Source organism: Neophocaena asiaeorientalis, unplaced genomic scaffold, assembly GCF_003031525.2.
Source record: "Neophocaena asiaeorientalis asiaeorientalis breed wild unplaced genomic scaffold, Neophocaena_asiaeorientalis_V1.1 scaffold356, whole genome shotgun sequence".
Taxonomy (NCBI): domain Eukaryota; kingdom Metazoa; phylum Chordata; class Mammalia; order Artiodactyla; family Phocoenidae; genus Neophocaena; species Neophocaena asiaeorientalis.
Genome location: NW_020172269.1, coordinates 730,038 through 746,365, shown reverse-complemented (window position 1 = coordinate 746,365; position 16,328 = coordinate 730,038). Strand labels below are relative to the sequence as shown.

Here is a 16,328-nt window from a genome sequence, read left to right as displayed (position 1 = left end):
TTGTGTGTGGTGTGTGTGTTGTGTGTGGTGTGTGTGTGCTGTGTGTGATGTGTGTGTGGTGTGTGTGTGGTGTGTGGTGTGTGTGTGGTGTGCGGTGTGTGTGTGTGGTGTGTGTGTGTGTGTGGTGTGTGTTTGGGGTGTGTGTGTGTGTGTGTTTGGGAGGGTATGTGAGTTACTGGTCTTCTGACTTACAGAGACTTTTTGTGCAGTGATATGCAGATTAGCCCAATAGCTTTCATGTAAGCTGCAAGTAGTTTTCCCTGTTTGTCATTTGCCTTTTTTTCCCCCGTTGTTCATAGTGAATAGTAGTTGTTTCAAACGTTGCTAAACTATTCTGAGAGCTTTCATTGTTTTTCTCTGCCTCAAGCTTTTCAAATTAACAGTTAAAAACATGAAAGTAATGCATGGTAATAATTATAAGCATATTAAAAATGAAGAAAAGAAAAGAAAAAGAAATTGCTTCAAATACAACTACTCAAATTTTGGTGTTTTTTTTCTCAGTCTTTTTTTTTTACCCTGACAGAAGGTTCAAAGCAGCTGCCCCACAGGGAGGGCCCACGGTTACCTTCTGCTCAGCCATTCATTCCTCATGGACCCACATGGGTCCCTCCGCCCTGCGTTAGCCTTGGTTCTCTGGGGACGAAGTGGAGGGCGAGGGTGGCCCGTTGCTGCAGGGTCCTCTGCAGATGGTTGCGCTGGTCTGGTCCTTGCCGTTGGGCTTGTGCGTGGGCACGAAGTATTTTTGTGTTCCTTGCATCTCTGTTAAGGTATAGACTGCTTCCATGTTAATATGTGCTCATCAGATGCTGTATTTCTTGGTAAAATACACCTAGCATAGTATTTACCATTTTAATCTTTTGTAAACGCACAGTTCATTGGCATTACATCCGTTTACAGTGCTGTGTGATCGTCACCACTGTCTAAACCCAGAACTTCTTTATCATCTTATGGATTTCTTGCTGCTGCCTCTCTTTCCTTCAGCAGACATACTACATGACTTTCTTTATCGCTGAGCCATCCGCAGTACTATTCTGAAGTATTCTTAATTGTAATTCTCTTATAAATGATGTTATCGTGAACTTCTTTGTGTGCAGAGCGTTTTTGTTGTTTAGAATTACATTTTTTAGGATCGACGTCCAGAAATAGAATTTCACATTTGGAAGGAATGAGCATTTTAAACATTTTTCCCAGCCACATTTTGATAGTTTTTGTATTATTCTGCAAGGTCATGAGAGCAAATTGAGGGTGTTTAAGAGGTAAGCAAGGTGTGTGCTTTCTTCGAATACACACAGAGCCCTGCCTGGCTCACGCTTTGGGCTGAAATGAGAGTATTTCTTTAAGAGCTAGTACGTGTGTTTAGCATTTATTCTTACTTGAGTGGGTTTAAAAATCACTCTGCACTAGCCAGATATGGGCTGCAGCTCCGAGGAGGCCTCCAGGCCTTGCCGTGCAGAGTCACCAGCTTGTTGATTTAGCCGCTGGGACATCAGTGGCCCCGTGATTGCAGCCCAGCAAGACCTGTTTGGGTGGGGCTCTCCGTTAAAGGGAGCCGTGCTAAGGTAGGTCTAATTTTATAGAAAATTCTGGGATACGTACACTTGAAAAAATCATTTTTGTGTTTAGTCTTGGCAGAAAAGCAGGCCTCTGTGTGTGTGTGTGTGTGTGTGTGTGTACATGCACACGCACTCACGTTTTAATGTGTGAGCATGTATTTTCTAGATATTTGGAACCACAGTGACAAAGCTTTTCCGGTGTTTCCGCTGTACCTTTCCCTTTTTCCCACGGCATCGTGGGAGGTGTGTCAGGAGTGTGCACGCGTGGCTGTGCCGCTGTGCGCTTATCCGGGACAGGCCCTGGGCGGCATCCACTCTGTTCCTCCAGTAGCAGGAGCTTTCGGTCGCCCTGATTTACCTCCTTGAGGACATCATGGTCTGTTGTTAAACTCCTTACATTCTGTGAGATAAGATTTGAGGCAGATATTAGGATATGCTTATTAGGCAGATATGCTTATTTTGCATAGCCTAATGTCTTTAAGAGTCATCCATGGTGGAGCACGTCAGAATTTCCTTCTCTTTTCAGGCGGAATAACAGTGCAGTGTGTGGATGGTACCACACTGTGCTTGTCCATTCATCCACCAGCGGACAGTTGCGCTGCTTCCACCTTTTGGCTGATTGTGAATAACAAATGCTGCTGTGAACGTGGGTGTGCAAATGGCTGCTTGAGTTTCTGCTTTCGATTCCTTTGGATAAATACCCAACGTGGAATTGCAGAATCGTATGGTGAATTCTACTGTGAATATTTTGAGGGACCACCGTACTGTGTTCCAAAGTGGGTGAACCATTTTACACTCCCACCGTGCGCAAGGGCTCTGATTTCTCCGCGTCCTCACCCGCGCTTCTTACTTTATTTATCTATTTTAAAATGATGGGTGTGAAGTGGTACCTCACTGTGGTTTCGATGTGCATTTCCTTAATGGCTGGTGATGCTGAGCATCTTTTCATGCGCTTATTGGCCCTTTTTGCACGTCCCTTGGAGGAATGTCTGTTTCAGTCCTGTGCCTGTTTTGAATAGTCTTATTTGTCTTTTTGTTGTTGAGTTGTGAGAGTTTTAAAAAATATATTCTGGATGTTAACCCACTATCAGATATATGATTTGCCAGTATTTTCTTACATCCTGTGGGTCGCCTCTTCGCTCTATTGATAGCGTCTTTTGATGCACAAAAGTTTTAAATTTTGGCGTAGGCCAGTTTATTTTTTCATTGGTTGCCCGTGCTTTTGGTGTCATGATCCAAGGAATCATTGCCAAATCCAGTGTCACGAAGCTTTTCCCCAGCGTTTTCTTCTAAAAATGTTATAGATTTAGGTCTTATGTTTAGGTCTTTGATCCATTTTGAGTTAATTTTTATATATATTGCTAAGTAATAGTCCAACTTTATTCTTTTGTATGCAGATACCCGGTTTTCCCAAAATTATGTGTTGAAATTACCGTCTTTTCCTTATTTCATGGTCTTGGCACCTTTGTGAAAAATCATTCGACACACATGTGATGGTTTATTTCCGGGCTCTCTTCTCTGTTCCACTGGTCTATACGTCTGTCTTTGTGCCCGTCCCATGCTGTTTTGATGACTGTGGCTGTGAAATCAGGAAGTGTAAGACCTCTAATTTCTTCTTCTTCTTCAAGATTGTTTTGACTATTTATGGTCCCTTGAGATTTCATATGAATTTTAGGATGGGTTTTTCTATTTCTGTAAAAAAAGTAGTTGGAATTTCAGTAGGGATGCCATTGAATCTGAAGATTGCTTGGGATGGTATCAACATCTTAACAATACTGTCTTCCAATCCATGAGCTCGGGATGTGTTTCCATTTACTGATACCTAATTTCCTGCAGAAATGTTTTGTAGTTTTCAGTGGCTTGGTTATCTTATCAGTTTTCTTGCCTTGGTTATCTTATTCTTTTTGATGGTATGGTAGATGGAATTTTCTTTATCTCTTTTTTGGATTGTTCATTGTTAGTCTATAGAAAACCAGTGATTTTTGTGTGTTGATTTTGGGCCCTACTACTTTGCTGTAATTCATTTATTAGTTCTAACAGTTTTTTTTTTTTTTGGTAGAATCTTTAGGGCTCACTACATATAAGATCATGTCATCTGTGAACAAAGATAATTTTATTTCTTCCTTTGCAATTTGGATGCCTTTTGTTTCTTTTCTTGCCTAATGCCGTGGCTAGGACTTCCAGAACTGTGTTGAATACAAGTGGTGAGAGTGGGCATCCTTGTCTTATTCCTGATCTTAGGGGAGAAGCTTTCCATTTTTCACCATTGAGAATAATGTTAGCTGTGGGTTACTTCTATTTTGAGTGTTAGAATCTATAGGCATTTCCCCCCTTAGGTTCCTTTCTGTGCTTTTATGTCTAGGCAGGCTATCTTTCTAGCATAAGGACAGCTATTTGCTTATGTCTTCTTCTGATAGTTTTTCCTGTTTCAAGTTTTGTGTTTATCTCCTGAAGTCATGTAGAGCTTATTTTGTTTGCAAAGTAAAGAAAGGATCTAATATAGCAGTTTAAAAATAAGCATTGAACTAGTTGACTACGACTGCCTTGGCCCTCACCAGTGTGACGTGCCCCGTTACTTCCTGCGGCTGCCTCAGTTCTGTACTTAGGAAGGGGGCTGCTGTGTCTTCGAGAGTCTGGGTGCCTTTCTCTGTCAGGGGGTGTGGGACAAGCATGCTGAAATGACTCTCAATTCCTTCACGCTTCCTGCCGAAATAGAATTCTTTTATAAGGTCCTTTTTTGTTTTCCTTAAAGTCTAAGCATTATAGAAAAGTACAAATCATCCCACAACCCAGAAGGAGCCATTGTACATGTGTCCCCAGCTCTCTGTGTGCAGGGCGGTGCAGTGAGCAGGGTGGGCTGAGTGACCAGGGGCCACACAGCACTGCTGTCTTCAGTCCAATGTCAAATTGAATTCTATTGGAATTTTCAGGAGAAAAAAGTCCTCGCTTGCAACTGAAGGAACTTGAGAAAAATGCAAACTATATATCTCTCTAAAATTCTCCTAAGTATATGAAAACTTAAAAACAAACTTTAAGAATTTGTAGTTTGAAAATACATCTTAACTTTAGACCATGTTCGTGAACTGCCTGCTGTAAAGAAATCACTCTTGTTCTGCAGTGGTTCTTTGCTTGCCACCCACCCTCGCCCCCCACCCCGTATAGATTTAGTATCTGCATTTTGTCAGGTTTCTGACATCACATCCCTTCACGTCTAGTCCTTAGTCCTGTGCGTAGGTGGACGTTGGGCTCGTCCCCGTGGTCTTCCGGTTTCTGTTTCTGTTCCTGAGTTCTGGGCCTACGGGTTCCGCATCCGTCTGTCAGTCAGTGACCGGGTTGGTCTTGCTGTCCGTCTTTCCGAATCCCCTTTTCTCAGAATACTGTTCCCTCGCAAGTTTGGTCGGTTTTCCTTCCCTTTTAGGGAAGCATTTGCTCTACATTGGCTTCTGGGCCCTTTGTGTCCCATTTTCCAGCTCCCTCCTCGGGGATGCCCACTCCTGCTGCTCCGCACCCTCAGGCTCCCGCGCTCGTGGACTCGGGACTGGAAGCTGAATCTCTTTGCCCTCTGTCTCCAGGCCGAGCCCACGAGCTGAAATGCTGGTGGGCCCTCTGCGCCCCCAAACCAGCACCCTTGCCCTCAGCCCAGGACAGGGGTAGGGGGGCTGCCCTCCCCTTTCTCTCGCTCCTGGTCAGGGCATCTGGGACCTTTGCACTCGAAGTCTTCTTTCTTTGATCACCCCGGGGCCCAAGGCCGACTGACTGGCCATCCCTGCTCGTGTCCCCGCCATGGCGCGGGTTGCCCCGCGTCCCCGGTTCAGGTGGGGGATCGTTCGGGTCGGTGGGAGAGGGGTGCGCGGTGCTCTCCGTGCTCTCAGAGCTGTGCCGCCGTCACCACCGTCAGCTCGGACCACCTCCACCCCTCAGCCACACCCGGGACCGGCAACAGTCTGCGGCCTGTCTCTGCGGACCTGCCCGTTCTGGAGTTCCGTAAACCGTCATCAGACGTCATCTGTCCTTTGGTGACGGGCTTCTTTCACTGAGCACAGTGTTCTTGAGGCTCATCCACGCCGTGGGCCATGTCAGTGGCTGTCGTGTTCTCTTGGACCACGTTTTGTCTCTCCGCGCACGCTGGGCTGGCCTTTGGGCAGTTCCTGCCTTTCGCCTGCCGGGATTCCGTGGCTACAAGTGCTCGTGGCCGAGCCTCTGCTTGGACAAGCGTTTCCACGTCTCTCGGGCGCATTGCTGGGCCACAGCCGGCGTTTTGAGGAAGCGCCAGACCGTTTCCCACAGCGGCCGCACCGCCCGCACCCTCCTCCTCCGCCCCCAGCCGTGTCTGAGGGTCCGTTTCTGCGCAGTCTCCCCAGACTTGCAGGCTTGTCTCTGTGTCAGCGTCCCGGGCTGTGGGGCGGCATCGCGCCGTGGTTTGGGTTTGCGTTTCCCTGACGCCTGGTGATGTTTGGCATCTTCCATGGGCTGTTGGCTGTCAGTCTGTTCAGAGCCTCTGCCCGGTCTTTCCGTGGGCGGCCTGCCTGCTCGTGCTTTTCTTTGCTCACCTGGGAGGGTGACAGACGGAGGCACGGCGTGCCCTCCTCCCCGTGCAGGACGTGGGGGCTGGAGGCTGGGCCCCGGCCCCGAACTTGGCCTTGGAGACTGGAAGGCCCCACACCCGGCTGGACGCTGGCCTCCGTCTCTTGCGCGGATGCGTGGAGCCTCGTCCGCACCCTTCTGTGTGGTCTGCGAGGCTCCGGTTTCCCAGCCGTTTCCCCTCGTTCATTGCTCAGCCTGCAGTGCAGGCTACCCGCCCTCGGGACACACAGAAGCATCAGCGGGCAACAGCACCTCCCGTGTGGCAGCCGTGCACTCTGGCGTCGTGGGCCGTGGGTGACGCGTTTGGGCCCAGCCGTGGTCAACCTGGACTCTGGCTCCGGGCCCACAGCCTCGCCGTCCAGAGCTCTGCTCGGATCAGGGGTCTGAGTCCTGAGGCGTGGTGGGTGGAGTTTTGTTTTTTTGTTTCGAATTGTGGTAGAAAACACAGAACATTAGATTTGTCATCTTCGCCATTCGTAGCGTGGTCCAGCAGTGTCAGGGACGTTCACACTGATGTCACCAGATCTCAGGAACTTTTCATTTCCCGTGTGTGAAACTCTGCACCCACTGGACGTATGTCCCTGCTGTGTCTCCCGTCCCTGTCCAGGCCTGCCGTGACCTCTCAGCACCTTGGCCTCGTTAGGTTGGGTTGGACCATGCCCCTCACTCGGCTGGCTGGCCTGGTGGTCCAGGACCCTGGCAGGTCGTGCGGGAAAAGGCGGCGTCCTGTTTTCTCAGGGACCGGGCACTCGGTGTTGGCTGTGTCCTGGGGTGTCCGCAAGCCCGAAACCAGCACTCGGTGCCGCGCGGCTCTTTCCACGTTCTCAGAGCCTGGCCCAGGCCCCCTGCCGCCTGGCTGCGGGCAGCCCCTCCCAAGCCCCCCGCCCCGGGGAAAGAGCAGGGCTGTGGCGCCTGCCCATCACCAGGCAAGGCTTGTCCTCGCTCTGCCCCTTTTCCCTGGACGAGCTGTGGACCAGCTCCCCGTGCAGAATGGGGTCTCCCGGGTGGAGCAGCGCGTCCTCGCCCCGTGTTGCGCCCCCATGGTGAGGACGGCAGATGGGCCATCACATTGGCGTCTGCTCGCGGACGTCAGGGCTGTGTCACTGGCCTGACTGTCTTTTCTTCTTAATTTACAGCCAGAAAACCTCCAGAAGAACTGGCTGCAGGAATTTTATCAGGTAAGAGCCCCGTGGCGGCCGGGCCTGCGGGAGGGGAGCGGCTCACATTGCGAGAGATCACGATTCATCCTGTGGCCTCGCGCGGGCAGCTCAGGGGTCCCATCCACTTCCCAGTTCCTCCTCGGAGGCCCCTCCCTTCTCAGATGCCCCCACCCAGGCCGGGGTCTCTGGTTGTCGGAGGGGAGGCTGCCGAAAGCTGGCGGGGACATTTGGGTGCCTTTCGGGGCGCCCTGGGTTCTGGGCAGAAAGCACGGTGACCGGCTGGTGGGTGGACGCCGGCCGGAGGCTCTGGGGGAAGCCTGTCGGATGAGCGGCTAGTTCCCGGCACCTTCCGTGGAGCAGCTGTTGGTTGGGCCCCTCGTCTGTGGTCAGTTCTGTCCTGGATGCCGGGGGGGCCGCTCTGGAGGGATGACAGAAGACTCTGTTCCTAGAGCCTGTGCTCCACGGGGACAGGCAAGGAACACAGCCAGGACCAGCTCAGACGTCTCCCCATGAGGACCAGCCTCGCAGTATCGGGGTCCTTGGCGGAGCGCATGGGACCCTGACGGGGTGTTGAGAGGCCACTCTGGGAACTGGTGGACAAGTAGGGCATCCCGCTCAGCGGGGCTGCAGGCTGACTGTGGGCCACCAGGAGGCCAGTGTGGCCGCAGCCCACAGAGCCTGGGGTAGGGACAGCGTGACGAGCCCAGCACGTGTGTTCTGTGAACAGGAGGAAGTGCGGATATTGGGGGCCGGCCTCAGGGCTGCTGAGACCCCAGGGGCTGAGGGGTGGCACCTGGCGGGTCCCCTCGGGGGCGCTCGGTGTCCTGACCATCCCATGTGGGACACGTGGGCCACTGGGCAGCCCTGGGCTCCTGCCGTCCCTGCTGGCACTGGGGGGTGGCCACCTGTCAAGTCTGTTGGTCTGAGCTGTCCACGCCTGACCCCACCAGATGCTCAGCCCACTGGGGGGACGGGGGTGGGGTGCGGGTTCTGCTCCCGCCCTGGAGATGCAGCCGGGTCCAGAGGGAAGAGTCCAATGAGGTGTGTCTGCCTGGGCTGTTTGGAGGTGGGCGGTGGTCTCGGCTGGGAAGGCAGGCGGGTCCCTGGGAAGCATCTGAGGCCCCGGAGGGTGGGGTTGGCAAGAGGCCGTGGCGGGGGTGTCTGTGGGAGTGAGTGGGGCTCGTTTCCCCGTCACCTGGGGGTTCTGAGCTCTTCCTTCCCCACATTCTGCCCTGCCCAGGTGGAGAGCTGACCTCAGGGCCCCGGCCGAAGCCTGGCCTGGCAGAGCTGTTGCATCAGCTCCAGGCAGGCAGCTGTCCGAGGGGGCAGGGCGAGACCACCTTCCTGGTCGAGGGCTCACCTCGGGGGCGCGGTCCGGCTCCAGCGGCTCCCTCTGCCTGTGGCCGTGGAGTGAGAGGCCCTGGTGTGTGGCCGTAGCCATCCGTCCAGCTCTGTCTGTTCCCTGGTCTGTGTTAGTTTCGGCCAGAACAGCTGTCATGTTTGCTCGTTTGTTTTTCATGGCTGGGCCTCGGCAGTGCCCGAGGAGCACAGGGTGTGAGATGTGGTGGGTGGCGGGCCTGGCTCCGGGCTGGGAGGGGTCTTGGCGGTGATGCCCTCAAGGATGCAGGTGGGAGGCCTGTTCGGGCGCTGGGCTGCCCTCGGTGAGAGGCCCCTGGGATCAGTCACGGGGAGCCGGCGTGAGACGCCGACTTGACAGGCCCCAGACTGAAGGCGCGGGGCTCACGTCCAGCCTTCCTTTTCCCTCCTGTTTTACTGATGACCTGGAGCCTCAGTGCAGTTAGGACCGGTGGTCTGGGGGTGAGTTCAGAGGGCGGCGGCTCCACTTTTTGTGAAGTCTGACCCCCAGGAAACACAGACCTCCTCCTTTCTGAGCCTCCTGGCTGCGCACTCAGCCATGTCGGGCTGTTTCCAGAACCAGAGACCGACCGGCGGGTAGGCAGCTTGGTGCTTCTCTCGGGGTCGGTGTGCAGGGCGCCCGCGTCCTTTCTGGAACACTCCGCCTTGGCAAAGGGAATAGAAGTAAGGAGTGATGAGAGCTGCGGGACGTTCTTCCCGGTTTGTGAGCAGAAGCCTCTTGAGGAGGAAGAAATTTCAGTGGCAATTCTTAAAAGTAAGATTTTAACACAAGCCTCCTCCCCCCCGCCTTCCTTGGGCCGACTTGGTCAGTGGGGTGCTCAGCCCCCTGCCCGCAGCCCAGCAGCTGTGGGTCGGGAAGCCGAGCAGCCCCACCCAGAGCAAGGCTGGCGCTGGCCCAGGGCCCAGGGGGCAGGGCCTTGAGACACGGGGAGCTGGGTGGCTGTACTTTTTAAAAAAAATCCTAGAGTTTCTATTACGCGGTTATGATATTTTTCAAAGTAGTCTTTTAATGACCTGCTTTTATAAACAGGAGAACTGAATACAACCTTCATGTTTTCTAGAACCCTTGGAGTAATTTTTGCTTTTTTGTCAAACTTGATCACCGTAAAAATGCAGGAGACAGGAGGAAATACTGTTTATGTTCCCATCCTTAGTTCTGAACTGAGATTTTCGTGTGCTCTGTCCCGAACGTGGCCACGGCACCAGAGAGGGTGGTCAGCCTTCCAGAAGACGCAGAGCCTGGCCTCACCCCTGCTGGCCTCCCCATGCTTCCCTGCCCTCTGTGCCCATCCCAGCTGTGACCTCTCCCCAGGCCTCAGACTCCTGGAACCATCGCCAGCGACCCTCACCCACTTCCAGGCCAGCGGCAGCCTCGCCAGCCCCCTTCATGGTCCCTCGGGAATCTCCCTCGGGGGGCCGCCACACCCCCGTCCTTTCTCTGTGAGCAGCGGAGTGCCCTGCAAATGGAACCCAGGTCCTGCTGCCCTCCTGCTTCCCGTCTCCTGGGCTGAGGGCCCAGGGTCCATGCGGGGCCTCCAGGCGGCCCCACTCACCCCGCTGCCTCCTTCTGTGCCTGCTCTGTTCCCAGGCACGCCTGGGGTTTGGGCCTCTGCCCTTGCCCCCCCGCCCCACTCTCCTCGTCCTGTGGTTGCTGCCCCCTGGAGAGGCCCCTCCGGTCACCCTCTTGGCCTCCCCCAGCCTTATCTGGCTCTGTGGGCTCATCACTACCTGGACTTGTATTCTGCACATACAGCCTCCACCTCTGCCCCCAAGTTCATATGCTGGGGCCTCATCCCCACTGTGATGGCATTTGAGGCGGGTCCTTTGTGAGGTGATCACGTTCAGGTGAAGTCATGAGGGTGGGGCCGTTATTGGATCAGTGCCCTTATACAAAGAGGAACAGACCATGGCTTGGGAGGTGCCAGCCTCCGTGCAGGGTGCTGGGGGCCAGAGGGGAGTGGGCCAGACACCCCGCCCTCAGGAGCTTCCACGGTGCTGCCAAGATACAGCCAGAAACAGCCCAGGGTGGCCTAGGGCTGCTCTGGGCTGGGCTGCAGGAACCGGCTTGCAGGGTCCTCAGGAAGGCCCTGGACGAGGTTGCAGCCAGACCTGAGGACGGGCAGGCGCAGCCATTCTGCCTCTGATGGTCACTAATCCTAGTGACTGCAGGCCAGGTTGGTGGGAGGTCGATTTTAACTTTCCAGTTTACAGAGACGGTGCACTTGGGGCAGGGCCCGTCCTGCTGCTGCATCCCTAGAGCCTGGAGTGTGTCTGCACGTGGTGTGTGCTCAGCTCTCAGCTGAACAACAGTGAGGAAACAGCACAAAGCAGTGGAGGATAAATGAGTGTCCCCACCCCCATTCTGCCTGTGCTTGATGTCACACCCTCACGTCTAATGTCTGTGTGTCCTGGGGAAAAGGTCCCTTCCTTAGCCAGTCGCAGGTCAGCGCACTTGGACATCTTACTCTTTGTTTGGTAAACTGGGAAATCTTTCTCTGTAGATTAATATACACTCTCTTTTAATGGCTTCAGGGTATTTCATCAAATGGATGGATAGGCCATCATGTTTTAAAGTCATTTTTCTATCGATGGCCCTTGGCTTGTTTCAAGTTTATAGTAATGCTATAGATAAATTATAAAACAGGTTTGACGCTGGCTCACATCCAACATGAAAAATGAGCAAGTATTGATGATTTTTTATTGAGATAATAAATATTTGTTATTTACTAATGAGAGATCCGGTAAGATGTTAGAACTGATTCAAAGAAGAATCCAAAGAGCAAACATATGGGCTCTCCTGTCTGTGGTGCTGAGATGAATTTGTAGAAGGGATGTAGGACTGGCCAGGAATGAGCTGTGTGCCACCAGACACTGGCATTCTTTTTTTAAAAAAAAAAAATAATAATAATATTTATTTATTTATTTATGTATGGCTGTGTTGGGTCTTCGTTGCTGCGCGCAGGCTTTCTCTAGTTGCGGCGAGTGGGGGCTACCCTTCGCTGCAGTGCACGGGCTTCTCATTGCCGTGGCTTCTCTTGTTGCAGAGCACAGGCTCTAGGCACACAGGCTTCAGTAGTTGTGGCACGCGGGCTCAGTAGCTGTGCTCGCGGGCTCTAGAGCACAGGCTCAGTAGTTGTGGCACACAGGCTTAGTTGCTCCACGGCATGTGGGATCTTCCCGGACCAGGGCTCGAACCCGTGTCCCCTGCATTGGCAGGTGGATTCTTAACCACTGCGCCACCAGGGAAGCCCGACACTGGCGTTCTTGAGGTCAAGAATCTTTGCATCACTGCTGGTGTTTAGAATTCACAGAACTGTAAAACAGCTCAGAGATCATTAAAGACAGAGATAACCTGAACAGGGACAGGGCACCTCTAATCTTTTATGCCCATTTGAAAGTCTTTCACAATTTTCCCTGACAATAACTTAAAGAATAATGGGATGAGTAATATCTTCTTCCAGCTAACATGGAGAAACAGGTACCAAATTTATCCTCCTGCTTAAACAAATTAAGACCAGAAAACATATATGAAACAGTAGTTTTCAGACCTCAAGCAGCAGGCAGGACTGAGGGGATGAGAAAGGAGCCTGTACTCACCCCAGTTTATAGCCAGAGAGAACTTCTAGGCTAGTGTCCAGCAAGACAAAATTTACAATTTGATGGTTTACAACCAATAAAAAATGACCACGCAGGCAAAGAAGCAGGGAAACAGGACCCTTAAAGAGGAGAAAAGTCAGTCAACGGTATGGCTAGAGGTTTATCAGTTTTATTGACCTTGGAGAACCTGCTTTTGGTTTTATTGATTGCGCCAATGTTGTTTTCTGTTTTCTCTTTCACTGATTTCTGCTCTTTATGTTTTCCTTTCTTTTCATCACTTTGGGTTTAATTTGCTCTTCTATATGTAGTTCTGAAAGGAGAAGACAAGAGTGACCAATTTTAGAAATTTTACATTGGGGAATCATCACTAAAAATCCTGCAGATAATAAAAAGATAGTAAGGGAAATATCATGAACAACTTTTTGCTAATAAATTTGGACACTTACATGAAAGGAAGATGTTTTTGGAAAAACAAAGGATCAAAGCTAAGTCAAGAAGAAATAAATGAGCTCTCTATTAAATTAAAATTCTGCTAAACACTTTCCCTCAAAAAAAACTCTCTAGGACCAGATGGTTTCACTGACGAATTCTGTCAAACATTTAAGCAAGAAACAATAACAATTCTACAGAAACTTTTCAAGAAGACTAAAGCATGGGCGATGCTTCCTAACTCATCCTGTGATGCAAGCAGTGCCCTGACAGCAAGGGCAGACAGAGGCACCACAGAATAAAAAGATAGATCTGTATCCCCCACGGAGTAAATGCCAAAATTCATGGAGCTTTAGCAAATCGAATATATGAAACTATTTATATATATAAAGATACAAGCGACACAAGCATGCATATAAACAACAACATATCAAAAAGTTAATGCATTAGTACCAAGGAACAGAAGCCTGGTGTTAACATACGAAATTAATAAATACGATTACCCATGTCAGCCGACTGAGGAAGACAGACCACGTGATTATCTCGGTAGATGCACAAAAAGCATTTGCCAAAATTCTACAACCATCTCTCATGCAAACTCCCAGCAAACTAAGAATAGAGAGGAGCTTGCGCAGGAGCTTCTGTAAAGGGCACTACAAACCCCACAGCTGACGCAATGCTTTTTTGCCTCGGGAGTGGGAGTAGAGCAAGGATGCCTGGTCTCACCGCTCTGTTCAGTGTGGCAGTGAAGGTCCTAGCCAGTGCCGCCAGGCAAGAAAGGAAATAGAGCCACACAGATCTGAAAGGAGGAGGTTAGACTGTGTCTGGGCCGAAGGCATGACTGGGAATCATGAGGAATCCACAGAAACTTTACTATTACAAATATAAGTCAACTTATTTAGTTTGCAACATACAAGATCAATTTGAAAACATATTTTTCTGTTAGATATGATCACTTATTACAGTAGCACCAAAATGAAATACTTGGGTATAAAGCTAATGAAATATGTTAATGTCTGTACACTGAAAACATAAAACACTGATGAAAGAAATCAGGGAAGATACAAGGAAATGGAGAGGTGTACCATGTTCATGGACTGCGAGACTCAATTATGCTAACATGTCAACTCCACTAGTTGATCCACCAGTTTTGCAGTTCCAATCAAAATCTCTGCAGGACATTTTGGTAGAAGACTGCAAGATGATTCTAAAATGTAAAATGTATATGGCAGAGCAAAGGAACTAGAATAGCCAAAACAGTGTTGGAAAAAAACAGTTAAGTTTAAGGAGTCACACTTTCTGATTTCGAGACTTTCTACAAAGCTACTGCAATCAAGACAGTGTGCTTTTGGGAAAAGGACAGAGATATGGATTAGTGGAACAGAAAAGAGATGCAGAAACAGACCCACAAATATGTCTAAGTGATTGACAAAGGCTATAAAAAGACTATTCATTAGATAAGGGACAGTCTTTTCAACAAATGGTGCTGGACCAATCAGACATCCATTTGCAAAAAAAATTTTTTCCATACTTCACACCATACACAAAAATTAAAATACATTGTAGACTTAAATGTAAAAGTTAAAATTATGAAATTTCTAGAAGAAAACTTAAGACAAAAATTTTGTGGATGGGGCTTCCCTGGTGGGGCAGTGGTTGATAGTCCGCCTGCCGATGCAGGGGACACGGGTTCGTGCCCCGGCCTGGGAAGATCCCACATGCCGTGGAGCGGCTGGGCCCGTGAGCCATGGCCGCTGAGCCTGCGCGTCCGGAGCCTGTGCTCCGCAACGGTAGAGGCCACAACGGTGAGAGGCCTGCGTACCGCAAAAAAACAAAAAAAATTTTGTGGATGGCAGCTAGACTGGTGGTGTGATCACTCTGTAGTGTATACAGGTGTCAGTGACAATGCTGTACACCTGAAATGTACATTAAGCAAACAGACAAATAAATTTAGCTCTAAGTCCCGCCCCGCCCCCCCCAAATCTTTATGAGCTTTGGTTAGGCAACGATTTCTTAGATACAACACCAAAAGCACAACTCATAGAAGAAAAATGCTGATAAACTAGAACTTTGCATAATTAGGGACTTCTGCTCTTTGTTAAGACACTGTTAGAGGAAAAGGCACCCCAGATGTGGGAGGGATATTTGTAAATCACTTTTGATGAAGGGCTTGTATCCAGAAAGTACAAGGAACTCTCAAAAGTCAATAATAAGAAAGCAGAGAACCCAGTTTACAAATGAGCAAAGGATTTGAATAGACACTTTACGGAAGAAAATACACAAATGGTAAACGTGTGAAAAGGTGCTCAACATCACTAGGCTTTCAGGAAATGCAAATTAAAACCACAGTGAGGTATCAGTTCGTATGTGTCAGACTGGATACAATTAACAGAACCCTGACCACGTCCTGCGTTGACAAGGATGCAGCGCATTCTGAGCCTGCTGGCAGGAACGCAGGATGGTGAGGCCACCGTGGGAAAGCCTGTCTGTCCATTTCTGTGAAGTCAACACATGCCCACCACGTGACCGAAGATTCCCACCCTGTTCACCCACCTGACGTGGACACGTATGTTCGCACGAAACCTGAGGCAGTGTTTCCGCTGCTTTCCTTGTCGTCCTCTGCGAGCCAGACTCTGGTGTGTGCCCTGATCCGCTAATGTGGCTCATGGGGACAGGAACGGCGCACTCCTACAGGAAGGACGGGGGCCTGGAGGAGGCGAGACCAGGGGCACAGGCCTGCTCGGATTCTGGGTGGCGCCGGGGGTGCAGGAAGTGCCAGTTCTTCCCTCCGCCCCCGGCTGTGGGCTCGGCCGCCGCGGGTCTGCAGCTGCCCTCCCTCACCCCGTGCCCAGCCTCACCCTATGCGTCAGCGTTTGAGGTCCTTTACAGAGACACAGAGCTGGTGATAGGCTGCAGACATCGCTCGCCTGTGCTGTGCCCGTGGACGCCGGCTAATCCTCACGGCGAGTGAGGCACAGCACAGCGATTCCGGGGGACCCAGTGGTGCTCCAGCGGAGAATCCTCATTGGCCCTTGAAGAGCCACTCGCTCGTGTCATCGTGGCTGCATTCTTTGCCCCTGATACTGGGACGGAGGCCCACCCCCCCTTGGAGCCCACTGACGTGGTGCCACCGGTGTGTCCAGGCTGCCCTTCTGGAAAGTGCTCTGACCCCTGACCCCGGGACCCCCTCCGAAGTGGATACTGGGGGGGGGGCTCACGCCCACAGGGCCCCGCAGCTCAGCAACTGGTCGGGTGTGATGGACTTTCAGTGATAGGGCAGAGGGTTCATTGTGCTGCTCGCTGTAACGATGCGAAGGCACCTGCGTTAAATCCACACGCATGGGAACAACGGGCCACAGGACTCCAGGCGACCCATGTCTCACGTTCCTCCGGCCCGTTTCCTTCAGTTGTAGCTGCCGCGTGGCGGGCGCTTGCGGCCTCTCACTCCTGCGATGGGCTCAAACTGCCAAACTCTGTTTCCCACGTGAGGAAAGGGAGGTTTAGAGGTTCCGAGACCTGCCGGGTTGCATTAACAGGACGGTGCCCGTCGCTGTGATTCCAAAGGCCCCTAAGCTGGGAGACGCGGTGCTGGGGGTGCGAGGGCCACAGAGCAGGCAGAGGGAGGCGG

At 51.3% G+C, this 16,328-nt stretch overlaps 1 protein-coding gene across 4 annotated transcripts in view; it reads left to right on the top strand.

Annotated features, from left to right (window-relative positions):
* The window catches only part of INPP5A (inositol polyphosphate-5-phosphatase A), a 187,396-nt gene that overhangs the window by 56,588 nt on the left and 114,480 nt on the right, over positions 1 to 16,328 (top strand). For all 4 annotated transcript variants that reach the window (XM_024762269.1, XM_024762240.1, XM_024762249.1 and 1 more), the window contains exon 2: positions 7,274 to 7,315. In XM_024762269.1, coding sequence (XP_024618037.1) covers positions 7,274 to 7,315 — 42 coding nt within the window. The remainder of the gene's footprint in view (positions 1 to 7,273; positions 7,316 to 16,328) is intronic.